Genomic DNA, 21,559 nt, shown 5'->3' on the forward strand with positions numbered 1-21,559 from the left:
TTGCAGCTTCCGCACTGCTTTTGTGCAAAATATCGAAAGGATTTGCTCATCCATTACAATAACAAAATCGTGCTGATGTAGTAAGCATTTGCTTATTGTTTTCTGTATACCCTGATAATTCGGAAATTTTTTTTTCAATCCTGTGAAATTCGAATTAACTAGGTTTCACCGTAATATGTGATACATACTATCCGAACTATTCAATTCGAAATTATTCGACCAACTCACTATTCGCTTCGAATTTGCTTCGAACCTCAAGTCCACTATTCGCCCATCCCTAAAAATTACCTGTAATTTTATTGAAAGGGAACGAAAGTTGCGGTACTGGAGGGAGGGAGTGGAGGTGACGTTCAGCTGCGGCACCAAATGCGTATATATATAAAAATGTTGTGAGGCGAGAAGGTGGTAAAGACTTAGGACGCTGCTCGACGAGTGTCCCGTTTTGGTCTCGTCGAAAACCTCCAAGCCGCCTCCAGAGGCACCGGCAACAGTCGCCAACGCCGTGCGCGTTCGGTGCGAACGCGGGCAAAACGCCGACAGCATCGACAACAGTTCGGCGCGTTGCTGGTGCTGCTGCATGTCCAAGTTTATACAGCTGATGAGACTACTATCCTTACTCCGTATAGCTCTCTACTAATTTGCTATCCCAATTGATGCTTCGCCTTTCGGGTGAAACTGCGACATTTTTTTAACATACTTACTAAAGAGTGACAGCATCAGGCAACATGGTGTCAGCCCGTCTTGATGTAAAAAGAAAGTTCCGTTTCACTCAGGGAATTTAGCAAAATCACTCAGGGAAAACCTGGAAAACTCAGGGAATCTGAAAATGTCAACTTGGTAGACACCCTGAAAAGGCTAGCTTATTAAATTTATGAACATTTTCACGCAGTAAATTAAGTTTGTTATAACATGTCGCGCCCTAGCAACAAAACTACGGCGCGCGAAACGAGGTCAAGAGCTGTAACGAGGCAAGAGGTGGGTTCCCGATCAAGACTTGCGCATTTGCTTTCTACTTCAAGTTCTGCCCCTGTATTGTAGTGCTGGAACTGTCATTAGAAATAGAATACAGCATGTCCAACGTTGCATTCACGTTTGACTTTTCACATGTTCACCGAATCTCGAATTGTCATTGGGATAAAAGATTCGCAATAGTAACTTTGCTGCGGCAATTTTACATTATCACCAGTGAAAAACACTGACATTCGTTTAGCGCTTTCCGAGCAGTAATATACCGCGATAGCGCCCCCCCCCCCTCCCCCTCGGGGCGGGGATAACATTGAAAAAGTTCGGGGGATCGAGGGTGCTTGCTCGGGCCGGCTGCAAAGTTCAAGATGGCTGCCGGAAGCTTTTTTTTTCTGAACAATCAAGAAAGAAAGAAAGGATGGTCATTGGCTACGCACAGAGCTATAAAAGCCTTTGTCGAATCATTAATTTAATCGCCCTCAAATGCTAAATGGGGCGTTGTCGTGTCGCAACCGCAGCTCGTTCCCGGCAGACCGGTAGGCACAAGCTCTGTACGCGTAGTGTTCAGGCGTCTTTTGGCTTTCATTGGTGGTCTGGTGCATAAAGACGCCCAAACGGTGCTTCCGCCTTCCTATGTAGCGGCTGGAGGAGAGAGTTCCCTAGCTGCAGACTTCTGGCTATGCGCACCGCCTCTTCGAGAGCAGCCTGCCCACCCTGCACTGCACTTGCGCTCAAAGAGCTCGAACAGTGCGTCGACCACTTCCCTGAACCGGAAACACCGGAACATTGCACTTGAAGAAGTTTTCTTCCACTAAGGACTCAAAGTTGCTGTCCCATTCATAGTGCCAACACTTGTATTTTGCAGGTCAGATTTAAATCTAGAAGGTATAATAGATCTTCCATAGGGAATTAGAATGTGAATAAAATTCAGTACTGAATGCCTTAATATAGTAATTGTATCGCTAGCGGGAAATCCTTCAAAAAAGGTTATATAATTACGACATACGAGGAGATCAAGTTTGTGACGTCATTCAAGTTACATTCTATAGGTTTTACATGAAAACTAGTACGTACCGCAACTGATCTGCAAGGACATTGGCAAGGAACAGAAGAAGCAGGGAAACGCAGTCGTCAGAAATAATGAATTTTAGCAAGTTACGTACTTAATGTTTATTCAGGATTAATTGTGCTAGTTTGAGTACTTCAGTGAAAGTAGGTGTAATTTGTAAGTCGTGAGGAACGAATCATTTTCATTCTTAGGTTTAATGTAAATTCAACTAGATTTCTAACCTTATTGGCTTGCCTTCAATGCGCGATTAGAAATGTCGCTAATTTCATTGGTTTCTTGATGCAGAGAATCCTCATGAACTTGACTCACGAGAGTCTTGCCTAATTTCCCAATGATTTTATTGTCTTCCAGGTAGAGATGCCAATGGTCCCGATGGGCAACGTTACGTTCACAGAAGACTGCCTCTACCTCAACGTTTGGGTTCCCGAGAGAGCCATGAACCCGGGCTCGAAACGACCCGTGCTAGTATGGATCCATGGAGGAGGCTTCACGTTCGGCAGTGCCAATCAGTGGGAGTATAATGGCGCAGTGCTCGCCGCGACCACGAACGTCCTCGTCGTCTCCATGAACTACCGCCTCGGCATCCTGGGCTTCCTTAGCGCCAACTCACCCGAAGCACCGGGCAACGTTGGTCTCCTGGACCAAGTCGCAGTCCTGAAGTGGGTGCAGCGGAACATCGAGTCCTTCGGAGGCGACCCGGATCTCGTGACTCTGTTCGGAGAAAGCGCGGGTGCAATGAGCGCGCACGCACACGTCATGTCTCCGATGAGCGAGGGCCTCTTCAAGAGGGCCGTTTTGATGAGCGGCACCATGTACAACATCGACATGTGGGACATGGTCCACGAGAGTATGGTGAAGGGGAACAAGGTGGCCAACATTGTGGGCTGCTCCAAAGGCGGCAACATCGACCTCTCGTCCAACGCCGAGGACATCATTGACTGCTTCCGGAAGAAGTCCGCCGACGAGCTCGTCAAGGCGGCCGTTGAGAGCGTTGCCCCCAAAATGGTTCCTTTCCTCCCGATCTACCACGACGCCTTCCTGCCAAGGATGCCGCTGGTGGCCATGAACCGCGGTTTCTTCGCGCCGGTCGACATTCTGGCTGGCGTCACTTCGGACGAGGGGGCTTTACTTGTTCTGTTTCCGCCGCAACCAAATCTCCTGCCCGAAGACCTCGACGCGAGTGGTCCCGAGAACCTCGAGGATTCTCTTCGCGCAGTTGTGTCCACGTGGGTAAAGGAGAGCATACCGGATATAGAGGACAAATACACCGACGATGCGCCAGAAGGCGACAAAAACGCCCTCAGGCGCCAACACCTGGACTACGTGTCCGACCGGCTGTTCAACTGCCCGCTGCGGTTCACGGCGGAGAAGCACAGTGAGAGGGGCAACAGGGTGTTCGCCTACATCTTCGGGCACAAGTACGACGCTTTCAACTTGCCGGCCTGGATGGGAGTGCCTCACGCCACTGAGCTGCAGTTCGCGTTCGGCGTACCCTACGCCGCACAGTCAGACTCTCCGAATGGTCGCATGAGCGAAGCCTTCATGCGAATGTTGGCAAGCTTCGGCGAAAGCGGGTTCGTACCTTTCTCTGTCTTCATTTTAATTGCATATCAACCAGTATTTCTGCTTTGGTTAGGATAACCTTAGGCGAGAGCTAAGCCAGTTGGTTTGTGCGTTATTACCAAAAAAAAAAAAAAACAGCGGTCAACATGGTACGCAAAGAAAGTCATAGGATAAACGATGGCACTTTAAGTATTCAACGCAAGCTATATGCCCACTATAGGCGTCTGCAAGCAATTTCGCGTCACCTCGGTCGTGCGCAGGCTAACCCTATTTGATACCTACAAATTTACTAATTTATCCACGCTACCTATAGTTCTTTGCCATCCTCGACTGCATGCCGTTTCCTTCCCTCGGTACCCGTTCTATAACTAATAGACCACCGATTATCTTCAGTGCGCAATACATGCGCCTCCCAGTTCCGTTTCCTTCTGTGAGTATCATCGAATACCGGCTGCCTCCGTTAGTTCTGTATTCCACACCGCTGTCTTCCTCTCTCCAAAAGTTAAGCCTAAAATGTTTCCTTCCATCGCTCATTGCGCAGTGCTTAGCGTCTTCTCAAGCTTCTTCGTTAAGCTCCAAGTTTTTTACCTATTTTTACCACGGATAGAATGGAACGATTAGGCACTTTTCAAGATAGCGGTATAATAGGGGTAAGCTGCTGGCCATTACTTTATTGCCTACAGTGTGCGCTTCAACACATTTTCGTTTTTCTGTGATTTCCTTCTCATGATCAGGATACCCTGTGAGTAGGAGGTGGCGTTGATAAACGTGCTTTTGCACAAAGTCTAGAGGCTGTCTGTCAGACAGGAATTCCCGTTATTTTATGCGGCCATTCAACATTAACTTTGTGTTCGGTATAGTATACGTTGAACCTTAATTTTACACTTTGGTACTAACACCAGCAATTAAGACCCTTTGTATCGGGCCGTGTTCTCGCTACAAACAGCCGTGCAGGGCTGTTTGTTGCCTGAAGACCCGCCCCGTTCCTTCTACTGTGGTTCTAGCGTGTGTCATATATTCAGCAGCGATTATCCATATATATATATATATATATATATATATATATATATATATATATATATATATATATATATATATATATGTATGTATATATATATACGCAACGTCGTTGTATGGGAGCTTGTAACCTTTTCATGCAATATTATTCTTAGGGCACTTGACGCATTTTTTTTTTCAGGGGTTCACTTTGTGTCTACCGTTTTCCCGCCAACCAGGGTCACTGATGGTCCGGGGTCGAATGCGTAAACAGCGCCTCCTCTGTTTTTTTCAATGCCAGTGCAATCGCTCGCTCCGCAATGGGAGCCGTTGGTGCGCCTTCGTTGAGTGAGTTGCCGCGATGTGACGCTACCCAGAGTAGGGTACGACTGCTTGCGTCACGCGTGCGTCTGAACCACTGAGTGCGCGCCGCTGCCGTCGCGGAGGGGATGCGGTAGACGCTTCCCGCGTCTGTCAGGAATTTAGAGCACTGCACACGCCCGGCCCGGGCCCGTTTTTACATTTGGCTGCCCGCCCAAGCCCGACCAAAAGTTTTGTGGCGAAACCCGGGCATCTACGTTACCCGCCCGGCCCGGCCCGCTACCCTTTTACCTTAGGCCCGAACCCGGCCCGAGCCCGGCTCGAAACAGACCCGAACCTGGCCCGAGACCGAAAAAGAACACCGAGCGGCATTTATAAAATAAAATAAAGGAGAGAATGAAAGGAATTTATTCTTAAGGCATAAATACATGTCATATGCAATTATGAACACCATTTGAGCGGTCTGAACGTAAATACCAGCGCGCGAAGTAGTACGAATGACCCTGCCGAGCTATATTGCCAGCAGTTTCGAACGGCGGGACCTTGATGCGGTCCAATCTACTCCTATCGCAGCGCAGCCACAGTATTTTTCCACGTCGGGCGCCTCACTGCAAAGCATGCGCCGCCCCAGCCGCTCGTCCCACTGAACCGTATTCTAGTACACTCTAGCCGAAGCGCAGCCACGACCGGTCGTGACCGCAGCGCATGGATGGAGTAACTGGAGAAAGAAAGCTTCTGGATCCTCCATGGTGCAGCGTAATGCGCTGCTGCTAGGCGGCCGGTTGAGAACATGCGTGCAACCATGGATGGACGCAGTGCCATATTTCAACCGCGTGACGAATTATTTACCAGTCATCGTTTGACCAATTCGCCTTTGAAGAATCAGCTAGTCGCGAAAGCGCTTGCACCGCTCTGAAAGCATTAATTACATTGATTTAGGTAAGGAATACAACGGCATCCTTTGGTTTAAGGCGACTTCGGTCTTTCTGGACTTTTACATTCTGTTAAAACAGCGCAAAATACGACGGAGGAAGAAAAGCGAAGTACACAAGAGTAGCACTTCTAGCTTCCAGCTGCGCCGGGGCAACATGTTTTTCAGAGTCGAGACGTGCGAGGATAACTCGCTGCACGTTACATGCACACCACCAGGAAGTCCGAGCCCGGCCCGGGCCCGCGTCAGAATACCCGAGCCTCACCCGGGCCCGGGTCAAAAAGCACATGCCGTGCCCGAGCCTGGCCCGAGCCCGTGAAAAAACTGCCCTACCCGGCCCGGCCCGGGCCGGGCTTTCGGGTAAGCCCGAGCCCCTGCAGTGTTCTAGACCACGGCCGGGCTCGAATGGCGCGCGCGCTCGCTTCTTACGGCCTTCGCATAGGGGCTAGTTCTTTCCTATCGCCCCTGCTTGGTGGGGGACTCTGCGACCTCACCCTGCACAGCTGTTCCCGGCCCATCTGTGCAACGCGCGCAACGCTGGAAGATCGGGTCAGGCGCGCTTCTTACCTCACCGTGCATTCACGAACAAGTCGCCTAATTGTAGAGGACGCATAAATGATTCATCGAGCCTTCTTATAAATGCATGCAGTGTAACCGTATTAATACATCAAGCGTCCTTAAATTCAGTGGGGAATATGGAGATGCATGCGCCGGTAGAACAGCTCGCCGCCATGAAACGCATCTGCATTTTGAGGAATGTAAATAAATATTTATTGCTCATATGCACTTATACCCCTGTCACACAGCACATGTAATGTCATTTGCAGTAAATGACATTAATACCAAATGTCATTGCGGTCTTGCATTCCCCGTCTACACGGGTAAATAAAATGGCATTCGCAATTAATGGCGATGTTTATTGACAGGCTGCTATGATAACGAGACCTTATAAATCGTACTTCTTTTTTACATATTTTCATTATATTGTTACCAATACAATGGTAAACATCGGATGGTTATTTGAAAATATAATACCCTTCGTTTTAACTTATCGATTGTGTAATTTTTTGCCAAGCCCCTGTTGTCGAGATAACACAAGTTGCGCGTGAATGAGTTCGGGAAACTCATTCAGTTGGCGAATGCCATTAGCTGTGAATTTCATGCCCGTGTAAAAACAACAAAAATAGCATTAACACTTAATCTCAGTCGCTGCAAATCCCAGTCTAAAAAACAACAATTGACTCCAACTAGCTTTTCCAATAGGAATCAACTGGGAGCAAAGAATCAATTAGAAAATCCTTACTTACAACTGATTACGATTGGGTCAGAGCAGAAACCAATTGGAGTTGCCAATTGAAAAGAACTGGACCCAATTGGAACCGATTGTAAAATCCCTAGTTCCAACTGATTGTGATTGAGTCAAAGTGAAACGAATTGAGTCCGATTGGACTTGTCAATGGGAATCAACAGGGCCCATTGGGAAATCCTTACCTCCAATTGGTTACGATTGAGTCAGGGATGCAACCAATTGATTCCAATTGGACTTGCCAGTTTGAACCAGCTAGGCCCACCTTACATTCCCAAATGAGTCTAATTGTACTACCAATTGGAATAAACTAGTTAGAACGTAACCAACTGGGAAATCATACTTTCAGTTTATAAACCCATTCGAGGAAACTAGAATGAGTTATAACTATATATGCATGCGGTACTAAGGCTATAGCAAGCCTGTTTCTGACAGCTGGAATCCTACTTAGGTTAGCTTTGTGGGGTATATATGTGTATTGGTATTGCCCATTGATGCAACTGGTCATTCCAACCAATTGGTTTCAAACCAATTGGCACCCATTGGGTATAATTGGTCACTCCAACAAAAACCAATTGGTCACGTTCCAGTTGGTTCAGTTGGTCCAGTTATGTACTAATTTACGATTGCAAATTTTCCAATTGCTACCAATTGGAAATTTCCCACTTGGTGTCAATTGCTTTTTTGACAGGGATGACGTTACACGTGCCGTGTGACAAGGGTATTACAATGGTTGCCATACTTTCAGGCGAAAACTCTTGCGGACACAGCAGCTCACACATGTGTCTTATTCACAATTACAATCTGAAGGCGGCTTGTGTACGGCTTGTGTACATCGGCCGAAGGCTTGTCGTTTTCGTCAGTCAGTTGGTTTGAGTGATTTACAAGGAGTATTCTCAGACACTTCGGGGCAATTAGATTTGCGGATCGTCTCGCATGGCTGTGGTCAACACCTTCAGGGCAGCTCAAGATGGGACCGCGTTGTAAATAGGGCTGGACTGCTCTTCCGGCGTGGCAGGTGTTCGCAGGCTTTCTCGAAAAGAAAAAAAACACTATCTTGCCCAAAAACGCTAGAAATTCAGGCTAGAAACTCATTGCTTGGAAACTGGTAAAAAAAAAAAAACACCCGGTATTTTCCCAGAACGGGACTTGCAATACGGATCACTGCAATACACCACAACACAGCAGTTATATATCGATGCGCAGTGAACGGAGCAAGTCTTGGCTGTGGCCGCGTGTACCAAAGGCTGTACAACCGTCTTCAGGAGCCTACAAATTACTGCATACTGAACAACACTGCAGAGCACCGAATAAAATGCGCGGGAAAACGATCGTGCGAGCGTGAAGGCAAGCGCGTGCACGCGGAGCAGGGGAGGAATTGATGATGATGATGATGATTTATTGGCGTCCCCTTTGAAACGGGGCGGCGACAAATAGTCACCTAGCCTACTTGATTTATTCAGGTATACTATACAGGTTCTTTATCTAGCATTTTTGCACACCTCGCATTATTTTTCTTTTTCAAAAATTTACCTTGTACCGCTGCCTATGATTTTAAGAGATCAGGTCGTATCCATCTTTTCCCTGCTTTTTTTCCACCGGTACTCTAATCGTCTCTTGCTGATCTCTACGGCTGATCTGTTTATGTTTCCTTCCACTTTAAACCCAAGCGCTTCCGGGAGTTGCACGTTACCTACGGTTCTCGCTGGGTGGATCCGGTCACATTCCATCAGGATGTGCTGAGTGGTCTTTACTGCAGCATACACATGTCTGATCTAGTTCCGAATATTTGTTCCGATATGTTTTTGTCCTTAGGCAACCGGCTCGAGCCTCAAATAGCAAGGGACTGCCTTTTTTGTTATCGTACAAATTTTCCCTTCTAATTTCTTTCTTCTCATTCTTGTAAATCTCCATTGTCTTTTTTGTTTCCATTCTTTGCATCCAATTCACGGTCTCTATTTCTCTCACTTTCTTTCTGATGACCCCTCGTTGTCTATTTACAGTTTCGATTATCCTGTACTTGGTTGCCAACTTCCTTGACCTCTTCCTCCATTCTGTGTCCACGCTTTTCATGTAGAGATACTCGTGCACTTTAGCCGCCCATTTATTTTCATCCATGTTCCTGAGCCTTTCTTCAAAACTAATTTTACTTTGTGCTTCTCTGACTTCAAAGGAGGCCCAACCCATGTCACCATGCACTGCCTCATTTGTTGTATTACCGCCTGCTCCCAAAGCCAACCGGCCTACTGATCTTTGGTTAACTTCCAAACCCGCCAATATATCTGATTTTAAGCATATAATGGCATTTGCGAATGTTAGCGCTGGCACCATTACTCCTTTCCAGATTCCACGTACCACCTCATACTTATTGTGGCCCCATAGTGCTCTGTGTTTCATTATTGCTGCATTCCGCTTCCCCTTTATTTTCAGATTATCTTGGTGGTTGCTTGAGTAATTCTTTCCTTCGTTTATGTGTACGCCGAGGTACTTATATTGCTTCACTATGGGTATTACTTGCTGTTGAAGTGACACCACGAAGTTACTCGTGTGTTCATTAAAGATCATAATCCCTGATTTCTCTGTGCTAAACTTAAGGCCTAGATTTGTCGCTGCGTTCCCACATATATTCGCAAGTGTCTGTAAATCTTTCTTATTGTCCGCTAGTAGCACAATTTAGTCTGCGTACATCAGTCCAGGGACCTTCTGTTGCACCATTTGTCCATTACGCATGTAGGATAAATCAAAACCTAATTCGCTGTTTTCCAGTCGTCTTTCTATGCCCTTGACGTAAAGCGTGAACAACAATGGTGACGGAGGGCATCCTTGCTTCAATCCTTGGTGAACTCCCACCATTTCATTTCCTTTTCGGCCTTCACTTGTACTTAGTTGTCTCGATATATCTCCCTCAGCAGCTCCACGAAATCGTCATCTATGCCTTCGTATTGAAGAATATCCCACAACAATTCCCTGTCTACGTTGTCATAAGCTCCTTTAATATCTAGAAATGGTATCCATAAAGGTATTTTCTGAGCTACTGAAATCTCTATGCACTGAGTTAGTACAAACATATTGTGACGTCACAGTAAGGTCGGACCTTTATTGAGCCCGAGAGACGACACGGCGAAGAAGGGCGGCGTCCACAACCATCCTGAACAGCCTTCGACAGTCCACACTGATGATGATGCGCCCGCACGCGCGATGAAGATGAGGGGCACACGCATGATGATGATAATGTACAGATGATGAAGAAGTGCACAATTAATGCCCACACTAATTTCCCTCGCGTGAAAGCGGCCATCCTGGCCGCTGCCTAAAGGTACGGGGAACGCCGCGTGAAGGGCTTCATACGAGAAACGTGGACCACTTCGGTAGAGCGGCAACGGCGGTCAGTTGAGGAAACAACAGGGGTCACGCGATAATTAACTGGAGAAGTTATTTCCAGGACCGCGTAGGGGCCAATAAACTGACACTGAAACTTCTCGCACAACCCAGGAGTGCGAACTGGTGTCCAGAGCAGCACTTCATCGCCGGGCTGGTAGAATACTACGCGATCATATGCGTCATAATGATCCTTGCGGTCCCGCTGCCTGGCTGCAGTGTTGACGCGGGCATGCTGGCGACAATGGACGAGGCGGGAAACATATTCTTCGCAGGAAGATCGAGATGGACTGACAGGGGCAGAGAAGAAAGAAACATCGAGAAAGGAACTTGGTGAACGGCCATAAACAAGGTAGAATGGCGAGTAACCGGTTGTGCGTTGAACGGCGGTGTTATACGCGAAAGTGACGAATGGCAAAATTGTGTCCCAGTTTCTGTGATCGGGTTGAATATAGGCGGCTATCATGTCAGAGAGCGTACGATGAAACCGCTCAGTCAGGCCGTTGGTCTGAGGACGATAACTTGATGTAGTCTTGTGAGTGGTGCCAGAGGCTTTGAGCACTTCGCCTACTAGTTGGGAAAGGAATGTCTTTCCGCGGTCGCTCAGAAGGACACGAGGGGCGCCATGGCGCAGAATGATGGATTGAAGAATGAAGACAGCGACTTCGGAAGCCGATGTTGAACTTACACAGGCTGTTTCGGCATAGCGCGTCAGGTGGTCGACGGCGGTCACTATCCATCGACTACCGGCGGGAGTCATGGGAAGTGGCCCATATAGATCGATGCCAACAACCTCAAATGGTTCCGCAGGACATGAGACCGGTAGTAGTTGTCCGGCAGGAGCTGATGTTGGACGTTTGAGACGCTGACAAATGGCGCAGGAAGTGACGTATCTCGCCACACTGGTAGACAGGCCAGGCCAGTAGAAGCGACTTCTTATGCGGTCGTAAGTTTTCTGGATGCCAAGGTGGCCAGCAGTAAAATCGTCATGAAAGGTCTGAAGGACACGCGCACGAAGGCAACGAGGTAGCACGGGCAACCAGCGTCGTCCATCAGGATGGTGGATACGGCGGTACAGCACGGAGTTTTAAAGCTTAAATTGTGTCAGCTGTCGACGAAGCCGGGCGTTAGGATGGCGCGAAGCTCCACGAAGGTGGTCTATAATACGGCGACAGTACGAGTCAGCGAGTTGTTGAGACGAAAATGATGCATGGTCGTGCGAAGTGAGATGATCAAGAGTGGCGAAGGACAAAACCGCCGTAGAAGAGGCGTCAGTGTGTGCGTCACTGGAGGCGGTGGCGGAACCATTGATGAGTGCGGCTGGTGGAAGCGGGCAGCGAGAAAGAGCGTCTGCGTCTTGGTGCTTCTTACCAGACTTGTAGATGATGTCAAAATCATATTCTTGGAGACGAAGAATCCAGCGACCAAGACGTCCTGACAAGTTCTTGAGTGTGGAAAGCCAGCATAAGGCGTGGTGATCCATCACGATGGTAAAATGGCGACCGTGGAGATAAGGGCGAAATTTCTGGACGGACCAAACGACAGCGAGGCACTCCTGCTCGGTGATGGTATAGTTCTTCTCGGCAGGTGTGAGCACGCGGCTGGCATACGCAACGACTCTCTCACGCGAAGAGTTGTCTCGCTGGAGGAGCACAGCACCGATTCCATGGCCGCTGGCATCCGTGTGCAAGAGTGTGGGAGCAGTCTCATCAAAATGACACAGGACAGGTTCAGATGTGAGGGCGCCCTTTAGCTGGTCAAAGGCAGATTCACATTCAGGTGACCACACGAAGGGAGCACCAGAACGAAGTAAGTGGTGTAAAGGTGCAGCTATAGAGGCGAAATCGCGAATAAATCGGCGAAAATAGGAAGCGATGCCGAGGAAACTGCGTAGGTCCTTGGTCTTTTCTGGACGAGGAAAGTGAAGCACCGCCGAAATCTTGTCAGGATCAGGTCGAATACCATCCTTGCTTACAATATGACCTAAGACCTTGTTCATCTTGCTTGGAAAATGACACTTTTTGGTGTTGAGCTGAAGACCAGCACTGGCTATGCACGTGAGAACCTCGTCGAGACGTTGCAGGTGCTGTGCAAATGTCGACGAGAAAATAACGATATCATCCAGATAGCACAAGCAGATCTTCCACTTCAGGCCACGCAGAACGGTGTCGATCATGCGCTCAAAAGTTGCGGGAGCATTGCAGAGGCCGAAGGGCATGACGTTGAACTCGTAAAGACCATCTGGGGTTGCAAACGCTGTTTTTTCTTTGTCGGCTTCGTGCATCGGTATTTGCCAGTAACCTGAACGCAGATCAAGACTGGAGAAGTACTCAGCACCTTGCAGGGAATCGAGGGCATCGTCAATGCGAGGCATGGGGTACACATCCTTGCGTGTGATCTTGTTGAGCGCTCGATAATCTACACATAAACGCACGGAGCCATCTTTTTTTCGGACCAAAACAATGGGAGACGACCAAGGGCTAGCAGAGGGGCGAATTATCTCACGTTGCAGCATGTCGGCGACGTTTTGCTCAATAATTTTGCGCTCAGCTAGAGACACGCGATACGGCCGGCGACGCACGATGGATCTGCCGTCTGTCTGAATGCGATGCGCTGTGACGGTCGTCTGTCCCAATGTCGAAGAATGGGCGTCAAATGAACTTTCATGCTTCTTCAACAAGGCAAGGAGCTGTTGCGTCTGCGAAGGGGTCAAGTCCGAGCTGATTACAGCAGCAAGAGCGGGGGTTGAGGCAGAATGTCCAGCAGGAGGGATTTCAGAGGGAGCCCCCTTGAGGGGAACGACAGAGAGAGGCTCGGAATCAGCAACGCAAGCCAAAGTGGTGCCTTTAGGAAGTAGAATTTTCTCAGGTGTTGTGTTCCTTGCTTCGAGGAGTGCAGAACCATTATCGAACCTAACTAGGCCTGAAACAATGGCTATCCCTTTTGTGAGCCAACGCGCACAAGGTAACACTAACACATCGCCATGGTCGATGGCGTCGGACGTGATGGTCAGAATTTGCTGACAGCGTGGAGGGAGCTCGGTATCTTTTGCAGCGAGTAGACGAAGTGGCTGGTGCGGTTCATCGCCGAGCGAATAGTCGGTGTCGGTCATATGTACGACACCTTGCCCACAACATATAGCAGCAGAAGCAGAGGCAAGGAAATCCCATCCTAGAATGAGCTGGTGGGAGCAGGGCGACAGCACAGCAAATTGTATGTAGTGGACGATGCCATCGATGGATACACGCACTGTACAAAACGCGGAAGGGCGGATTGTTTTCCCTTGAGCTGCAACAAGCGCGGGTCCATCATAAGGCGTCGTAACTTTCCTGAGACGCCTACACAAATCAGAATGCATAACAGATAAAGTCGCACCGGTGTCCACCAAAGCTTCAACGTGCCCACCTTCAACAAACACGGACATCATATTACAAGGGCGCGCTGGAGGAATTGTAGTCCTGTCGGTGAATGCAGTTTTTCCTCCGAAAACTGCATTACTTAGTTTTCCGGGCGGGGGTCAGAGGTGAAAGAGGCAGGCCGAAGCGGTGACGAGGAGCGGCGGAAGGGCGATGGTGATCGGCGTCTGGTGGTACGGTAACCATTCGGCGTCTCGGTCGTTGCGGGCGGAGATGGGGAACGGCGCGGAGGGAAAGCGTAACGACGGCTTTGGTAAGAGGCCCCGGCACCAGAATACGCATCGCGTTCACACAGGTCGTACCCGAGAAGCTCTTGTTGGCGCTTGCGGCAAAAACGTGATATATGGCCGCGATAACCACAGTAATAACAGGTAGGACGAGACGGTCGCCAAGGCGGGTAGTAAGGGGCGCTCGGTGCGCTGTGAGATAGTGCGGTCAGATGGGGCGATGACGGCTCAATTGGTATTGAGGGCACATTGGCCGGAGGAGCGACACCAACCTGCGTGTATGTGGGTAGAGGCAACGTTGGACGTACACTAGTCGGAGGCGCGGCAGCACGCGTATGTTGGTACGGTGCGAGGGGCCGGAGGGTCCACATTCGCAGAGCAGGTCATTGACGCAAGTTGCTCTCTGATGACGTCGCGCAATGCTGCACCAGAAGGCTGAGCAGGAATCATCAACGAAGATGACAAGCCAAGAGATTGAAGTTCTTCGCGTATGAGCGCCCGGATCATCAAGCGCAAGTCGGGGTCTGCCGCAGAACGGTGTTCGCTGAAGTCCGGCTGCAAGCGTACGGACTCGAGCTCGTCGAGGTGCTGGCACGTCGAGACGATGTCAGCGACGGTAGCCGGGTTCTTGACGGCGAGCGCGTTGAAGGCCACAGTCCCAATACCTTTAAGAACGTGGCGTATCCTGTCTGACTCAGCCATGGCAACATTGACACGGCGACAGAGTGCAAGCACATCCTCGATGTACGATGTGTAGGACTCGCCGGAGTGTTGTTTGCGAGCATCCAGAGTTTTCTGCGCAAGGGCGGAGCGAACCGCCGGCGTGCCGAAAACTTGCCGTAGTTGCTGCTTGAAGTTCGTCCAATCGGTGAAATCAACCTCATGGTTGAAAAGCCAGGTCTTCGCCACACCGGTCAGGTAGAACGAGACATGGCGGAGCTTGTGGGGATCATCCCACCGATTAGCAGAGCTTACGCGCTCGTAATCATCCAGCCAGTCCTCAGCATCTTCACCACGAAGACCAGCGAACAGATGGGGATCGCGCTGGTGGCCGCTGATGATCACAGAAGGTGCGGCTTGTGGAGGCGGGATGGTTAGGGTAGAAGCGCCAGGCTGCTCGTCCTGCGACATGCTGACGGACAGTGGACACAAGCGGCGACCCGAACGAAGCTCCAGGGAGTAGGCCAGAGGCGTAGAGGACGGGGAACCAAGAAGCACCTCCACCACTTGTGACGTCACAGTAAGGTCGGACCTTTATTGAGCCCGAGAGACGACACGGCGAAGAAGGGCGGCGTCCACAACCAGCCTGAACAGCCTTCGACAGTCCACACTGATGATGATGCGCCCGCACGCGCGATGAAGATGAGGGGCACACGCATGATGATGATAATGTACAGATGATGAAGAAGTGCACAATAAATGCCCACAATATTGTCTTCTAAGCGTCTGCCTGGCCTGAACCCATTCTGTAGTCAGGGAAGGGAAGTCAGGGAAGGGAAGGGTCAGGGTCGCAGCGCCCCTACCGCCGACGGGTGGCGAAACGTGCTGCGAAACTCTCCCATTGTTTCCCCGACGGGTGAGAAGAACGTGCGAAGCGAGCGCGCGCGCCAGTCGAACCCGGCCGTGTCTAGACCACGACCTAGACAGAATTACTTCCTCCGACTTCCGCCGTGAGGCGCCACCCAGAGGGTACTCTCCCCCATGACTAGAGTGTACTAGAAAACGGTTGAGTGGGGCGAGCGGCTGGGGCGGCGCATGCTTTGCAGTGAGGCGCCCGATGTGGAAAAATACTGTGGCGGCGCTGCGATCGAAGTGGATTGGGCCGCATCAAAGTCGCGCCGTTGGAAACTGCTGGTGATACAGCTCGGCAGGGTCATTTGTACTACTTCGTACACTGGTATTTGCTTTCAGACCGCCCAAATGGTGTTCATAATTGCATATCACATGTATTTATGCCTTAAGAATAAATTCCTTGGCTTTTCTTCTTTATTTTATTTTTTAATGCCACTCAGTGATGCGCGTGCATTGCGGCTGCATTGTCTGCTTTCATTCTACTATGTTGTTGTACGGTTCCCTTTAGAGAGCAAATATTTTTCTCGTTCTTCAAGCAGCATGTCTATCTCGTGTGTACTGTTGCGCATATAGGTTTCCATCAGTAGGTCTTGCGAAACGCAGACGGAGAAACATATGTAACCTTCCTGCTTGCCGCTTCAAATAAGTAAAGCATATCTGCCCCATCCGGCGCCTTGTACTCAAACTTACGGGGAGCATTGTTATAGATAAAAAAAAGAGTAAACTGCAGCGGAACATTCCATTCAAGTTTCCGCCTTCCTCGCGTAACAGAATGCGGAGTAATTGGTACGGGGTCATTTATTGCGGTCGGACCTCGAGCACCGAAAACAGTTTTGGTTAGTCATTCTATATGCCAATATTTGGCCGTAAGCCGTACGTGGAATTTCTTTTTTCCAGTCAATACTTCAAAAAAAATGTGGTTGATCCCTCTTATATAGGAATCGGTATAGAACACGAAAGTGAAACGTGTCTTCACAGAAGTAGTGTAATGTTTATTGCACATTGATATATAATGTCTATTGGTGTTTTGTGGCTAAAGCGCCCTTAGGCGTTGATGCACCCACGCTGACGCCTGGTGGCACGTCTCCTCCATCACGACTACCAACGTCGATGACCATGAGCAACCGTCGTGCATATGGAAGCTGCACTACGCTGCACACGCTAGCACAACGCGAAAGACGAAGCACGTAACTGACACACTAATACAACGCGCAAGACAAAGCACGTAACTGAATCGTCACCGAGCCAAATCAGCGCGTACAGCGCGTCGTAATTGCAGCCTCCGCGATCAACTTCAGAAACATTTTCAGAGCTAATTGCGGAGGCCACGCTCCGCTGTGCTGAGTACGGTGAACGCCACCTAGGTGGCGTTGGTAGTGCTTCTTGATGCCAGCGTCCCTTCGAATGCTGGCATCGAGGCGTCGTAGTGCTGAGACCACCGAAGCGTTCACTGTCGGTGCGCGTTAGTGTCATAATGCAGTACTTCTCTTTTCTGCTCGTAGGCGACGGCACCGCCCCGAGCAAGAGCGCGGGTACACGGAGGAGTGTTAGATATATAAGGCGCGTCTGTGTAGCTCTCTGCAAATGCGTTTGTGGCGCAATGGGTTAAACGCTCGGCGATCTATCGTCGCGGACCGAGAGGTCGTGGGTTCGATTTCCAAATTTTGCATGTTTGTGGAACTTTTTCTTCTGGTTTCTTTCTTTGTATTATGTTCTATGACGTATTTCCGTGACGGAAATACGTCAGTGAAGTCTTGGTGGACCCCGGCATAAAACACTTTCGTGTTAAAAGAAGGAAAGAAAGGAAGCTGTCGCGGTAGCCTAATTAGTGGCTATATAGTGGATACGGCGTTCGGCTGCTGAACTGGAGCTCGCGGGTTGAATCCAGGTCGCGGAATTCGACGGGAGCGAAGTGGAAAAACACTCGTGTACTTCTATTTAGGTGCACGTTAAGGAAGCCCAGGTGGCGAAAACTAAACTTCATAATCATATCGTGGTTTTGCCACGTATAACCGAAGAATTTGTTTAAATTAAAAATATATATTAAAGCATGTGGCTGCGTTTTTCGGCTTTTTTCTAGGGGTGTAAACAAAATAAATTATTCTCGAGTCTGATTTTCGAGAAAAACATGTCACGCTTACCCTATATTTCATACATAAATGTAATGCCGTTCCCAAATGTATGACCACTCCACTCCGACAGCTTGTATATTATAAACGGCTGCTTTCAGTTATCCGGTGCATTAGCATAACGACCATAATGAAACAAAGGAACTACATGCCGCACATACACGTAGAGATATGTGCAGATCTGTTGCGATTGTTGAATAAGTTACGTGTGGTACCACAGGGGGCACCCAGTTTTAATGGGTTGCAAACACCAACGTTGGCAAAGACGGTGAGAATGTCAAAAAAAGTTTTCCTTGCCTGAAGCAAGTTAGCAGATTTACAGGCTGCCCCCAAATGGGGCGTTTATATTGAGTGACAGCTAGGAACTTGTTAAGCAGGACGTATTAGCACCCGTGCGTTAATTATCTCAGGAACTGCACCTCTGCGCAACAGCCACGACTCTCCGGTAGCACAATCATTCGGAATAACAGCCCTCACTTGCATCGGTCACCCACCTTTGAGACTTAAATGGTGCTGTTATGGGTTATATTCGAACTGAAACGACTCTTCGGCGTCGTACAGTAGATCAATAACATTGCATATATATATATATATATATATATATATATATATATATATATATATATACACAAGATGGTTTTGCCTGCTATGAATATTGTTTCTGTGACTGAGAGATTTATGTGCAGTATTCACTAATAAGTGTGTTCGTTACTGCAAACACATGCCCTTCTTCCGGTCGGGAGTTCTCACTTTATCAATTAGTGCCTGTAGAATATTTCTTATATTTTGCCTTACATATATATCGTGAATCTATATGTCTATGTACCCTTTGATTTAATTACTTAGAAATACATTGGTCATCATTCGCGCCACGCAGTTAGCAAACCTGGTTTATTTCACTCTAATTTTGTTTTCTTCGATCATTGTCTCTGATCAATACCACCAACAAGAAGCGCGCGTAAAATGACACGATGTCAATAATATAATTTTTACACGTAGCCTTCACGTTGCAGAGATAGCAGTTACTTTTAGAAGACAGTAGTAAAAACAGCAGTTCACTTGGCTAAAACTACATTTGGAACCGGCGGTCAAGAGTCATGGGCACACCAAAGCAACTGAAACATTTAACAAAATGTACTGCAAAGATGTGCGAGAAAAACAGGGCGTCCGCCAGGCTCCGCGTAGCGAACGTGCACTCGCTAGCAGACGACGCGCTTGACAACGACAGCAAAATTGAAGACGTCGCGTTGTATAATCCATGCCTCAAATATATGTTTCGCAAAATGGTGTAAACATAAATTTGCAGTCGAAATAAAGCACTAGTTTAAAAGCGTACTATGCGCAATCGGCCTCGGCGCCCGCAGCGAAAGTACGTTGAATATGCCGCGGAGCGCGTCACCGCCCCAATCCAGTTCGCTCGCAGTGCCTTCACATGATTTTTCCACACGCGGCGTCTCAGGGGGAGAGCGCCGTTCGGCCTACTCGACCATTGTCTAGTACACTCTGCCCACGACCGTAAAGTAGGCGCGAACGCTAGCCGACGGGGGAGAGTAGGAAATGGCGATCGCAGAGGGTGGAGAACCGTTGGATCGGCCTCATCTGGCTGGCACTGAAAAAAAAAAAATAGAAGAGGCGCTGATGCTATCAGTCTGCTGTGCTAACGACACAGGTTTCAAAACCAACCATTGCACCAACTTGTGTCATTGAGCATGTGTCAATGTGTACATACGTGCCGCTCTTCAACGAGCCTCTCACGACGACATGGCTCACTGTAGATGTGGGACTGGGTAGGTACCGCTGTTCGGGAAAACTCTTTGAGGCCGACTTTCGAAAATGGGTCTTCAATGAACCGCTTTGACACCAACTTAGGCGACTGAGTGCGTGCCCGTAGGCGTGTGCCGCTCTTTAATGGACGTATTTGACCTCAACTTCGGAAACCTGACGCTCTAGCATGCTGCCCCACAAATGAACTGGGTTATGTGATGCTTTTCAACGAACGTCCTTCACGCCGACGCTTCATCGAGCTGCTCCATGAATGCACTAGAATTGCGCTGCTTTATGATGAGTCCCTTTCTAACTTTGGTCGCTGAGTATGTGCCACTGGCTTTGCGGCAAGCGAGAGAACAATTCGCAGCGTTCGCACGCACTGGCGGCGCGCCGCGCTTCTTGTTTCGGAGGGCACGCCCCATCATCTCGGCAGCGCCTAGTTGACGGTGCAGCGTGGCCAGAATCAAACGCGAGAGGAGCACGTTTGTCGCACGACGCGTTCCTCAGCGTTCGCACGCACCGGTGCGCCATGAATTTCGGGGGCCACGGGCAGGCTTCGTAGTGGTGCCGCTCGATGGCGCAGAGTGTTCTTCGGGAAGCGCGAAAGACCGAGTCCCGCTGCATTACACGGCTCGTACACAATTCATTTCGACGGTGGCGATACGTTGTGTCGCTCTATCGATTCAATGCTAAACATGTAACCGTCGACAGCAATTGTGAGGTCGGTTCAGCCGATTCTTTTTTCTCTAATTCTATAGCTGCACATGCCCTGTGGCTCATACCCAGTGGTCCAAGTTGGCGTGAAATATTTTAATTGATGAGCGGCACAGGTTCATTTAAAACCCAGTGACCCAAGTTAATCCAATAGTTGGTTTTGAATCCACCTACCTCAGCGCAGCAGCCCATAAGCCATGAATTACCCAGTGACCATAGTTGGCGGGAAAGCGGTTACTGACAGATAGCTAGCCAGCCGAACCGGCGTGAAGTATCCTAAAAATGATCGTTACATTTAAATGTTAGACGAAGCCGGATCTATGCTGGACAGCAGTTGACACTTTGTTTTGTGAGGACGTTATGCTGGTTGTGTTTGTACGTGTAATCGCCTTGTTTGTATGCCTGTTGGTTGCTCCCGTGAAGCGTGAGACTCATTTTCTTCCAACAGGGTTCCCGAGCTGCCCAACAAGCAGAAGTGGCCGAAGTACACCAAGCGATCACCAACTATGGTTCTCATGGATAACAACAACTTCAGTGAGACGAAGGGATTCCGTGCGAAGCAGTGCGAGCGCTGGAAGTCACTGTTTTAAGATGAAATTATTTTTAGCTCTCTTCTGGTATATACTGCTTCTGGAGCTGTACAGTGTTGCAGAATAAATTATTTTCTGTGTATTTTTATTTCGCAGATTACTACAGCTTGCGGCCCTTTATACTCAAAACCGCACGACTTCAAGTGTACCAGAGAGCTGGAAGGATACCAAAATTATAGCGATTCATCGGAAGGAAGACGTTACAGAATTGAAGAATTAGATACTCACTAAGTTATTTTAAGGTGGCAGTCCCACTCCGGTGGCACGCGCCCCCCGTTTTCAGTACTTTTGGAGCAACCGTGGCGGCTCTTCTAGTTAAGATATAAAGTGTTGGTGTATACCATAAAAAATCTCAATCCTTGTAGATTCAAACTATATATAATAAAAAATTGATTATTGGGATTTAGAAATAAACGTTCAAGAACAAGCATGAGATACATGGGTTTTGCGAACTGTGTCTTCGTTGTGTCCATATTTAGAAAAAACTACCGCGCTTACTGCATTGCGGCTTGCTCTGTAGCTTTAGGACATATTTATATAGTTCCTAGACGTAGGAAAATAATTTTGAATATTTACTTTTTGGATAACTTGCTTTTGAAAATTGCCAAATATCGCAA

At 48.6% G+C, this 21,559-nt stretch overlaps 1 protein-coding gene across 1 annotated transcript in view; it reads left to right on the plus strand.

Moving 5' to 3' along the window:
• Positions 1-21,024, plus strand: part of LOC119465179 (acetylcholinesterase) — a 50,712-nt gene extending 29,688 nt beyond the window's left edge. The window contains exons 3-4 of the mRNA XM_037725977.2: positions 2,384-3,606; positions 20,801-21,024. Coding sequence (XP_037581905.1) covers positions 2,384-3,606; positions 20,801-20,942 — 1,365 coding nt within the window. The 3' untranslated portion in view covers positions 20,943-21,024. The remainder of the gene's footprint in view (positions 1-2,383; positions 3,607-20,800) is intronic.
• The last annotated feature ends 535 nt before the right edge of the window (positions 21,025-21,559 follow it).

Source organism: Dermacentor silvarum, chromosome 9 (genome assembly GCF_013339745.2).
Source record: "Dermacentor silvarum isolate Dsil-2018 chromosome 9, BIME_Dsil_1.4, whole genome shotgun sequence".
NCBI classification, from domain to species: domain Eukaryota; kingdom Metazoa; phylum Arthropoda; class Arachnida; order Ixodida; family Ixodidae; genus Dermacentor; species Dermacentor silvarum.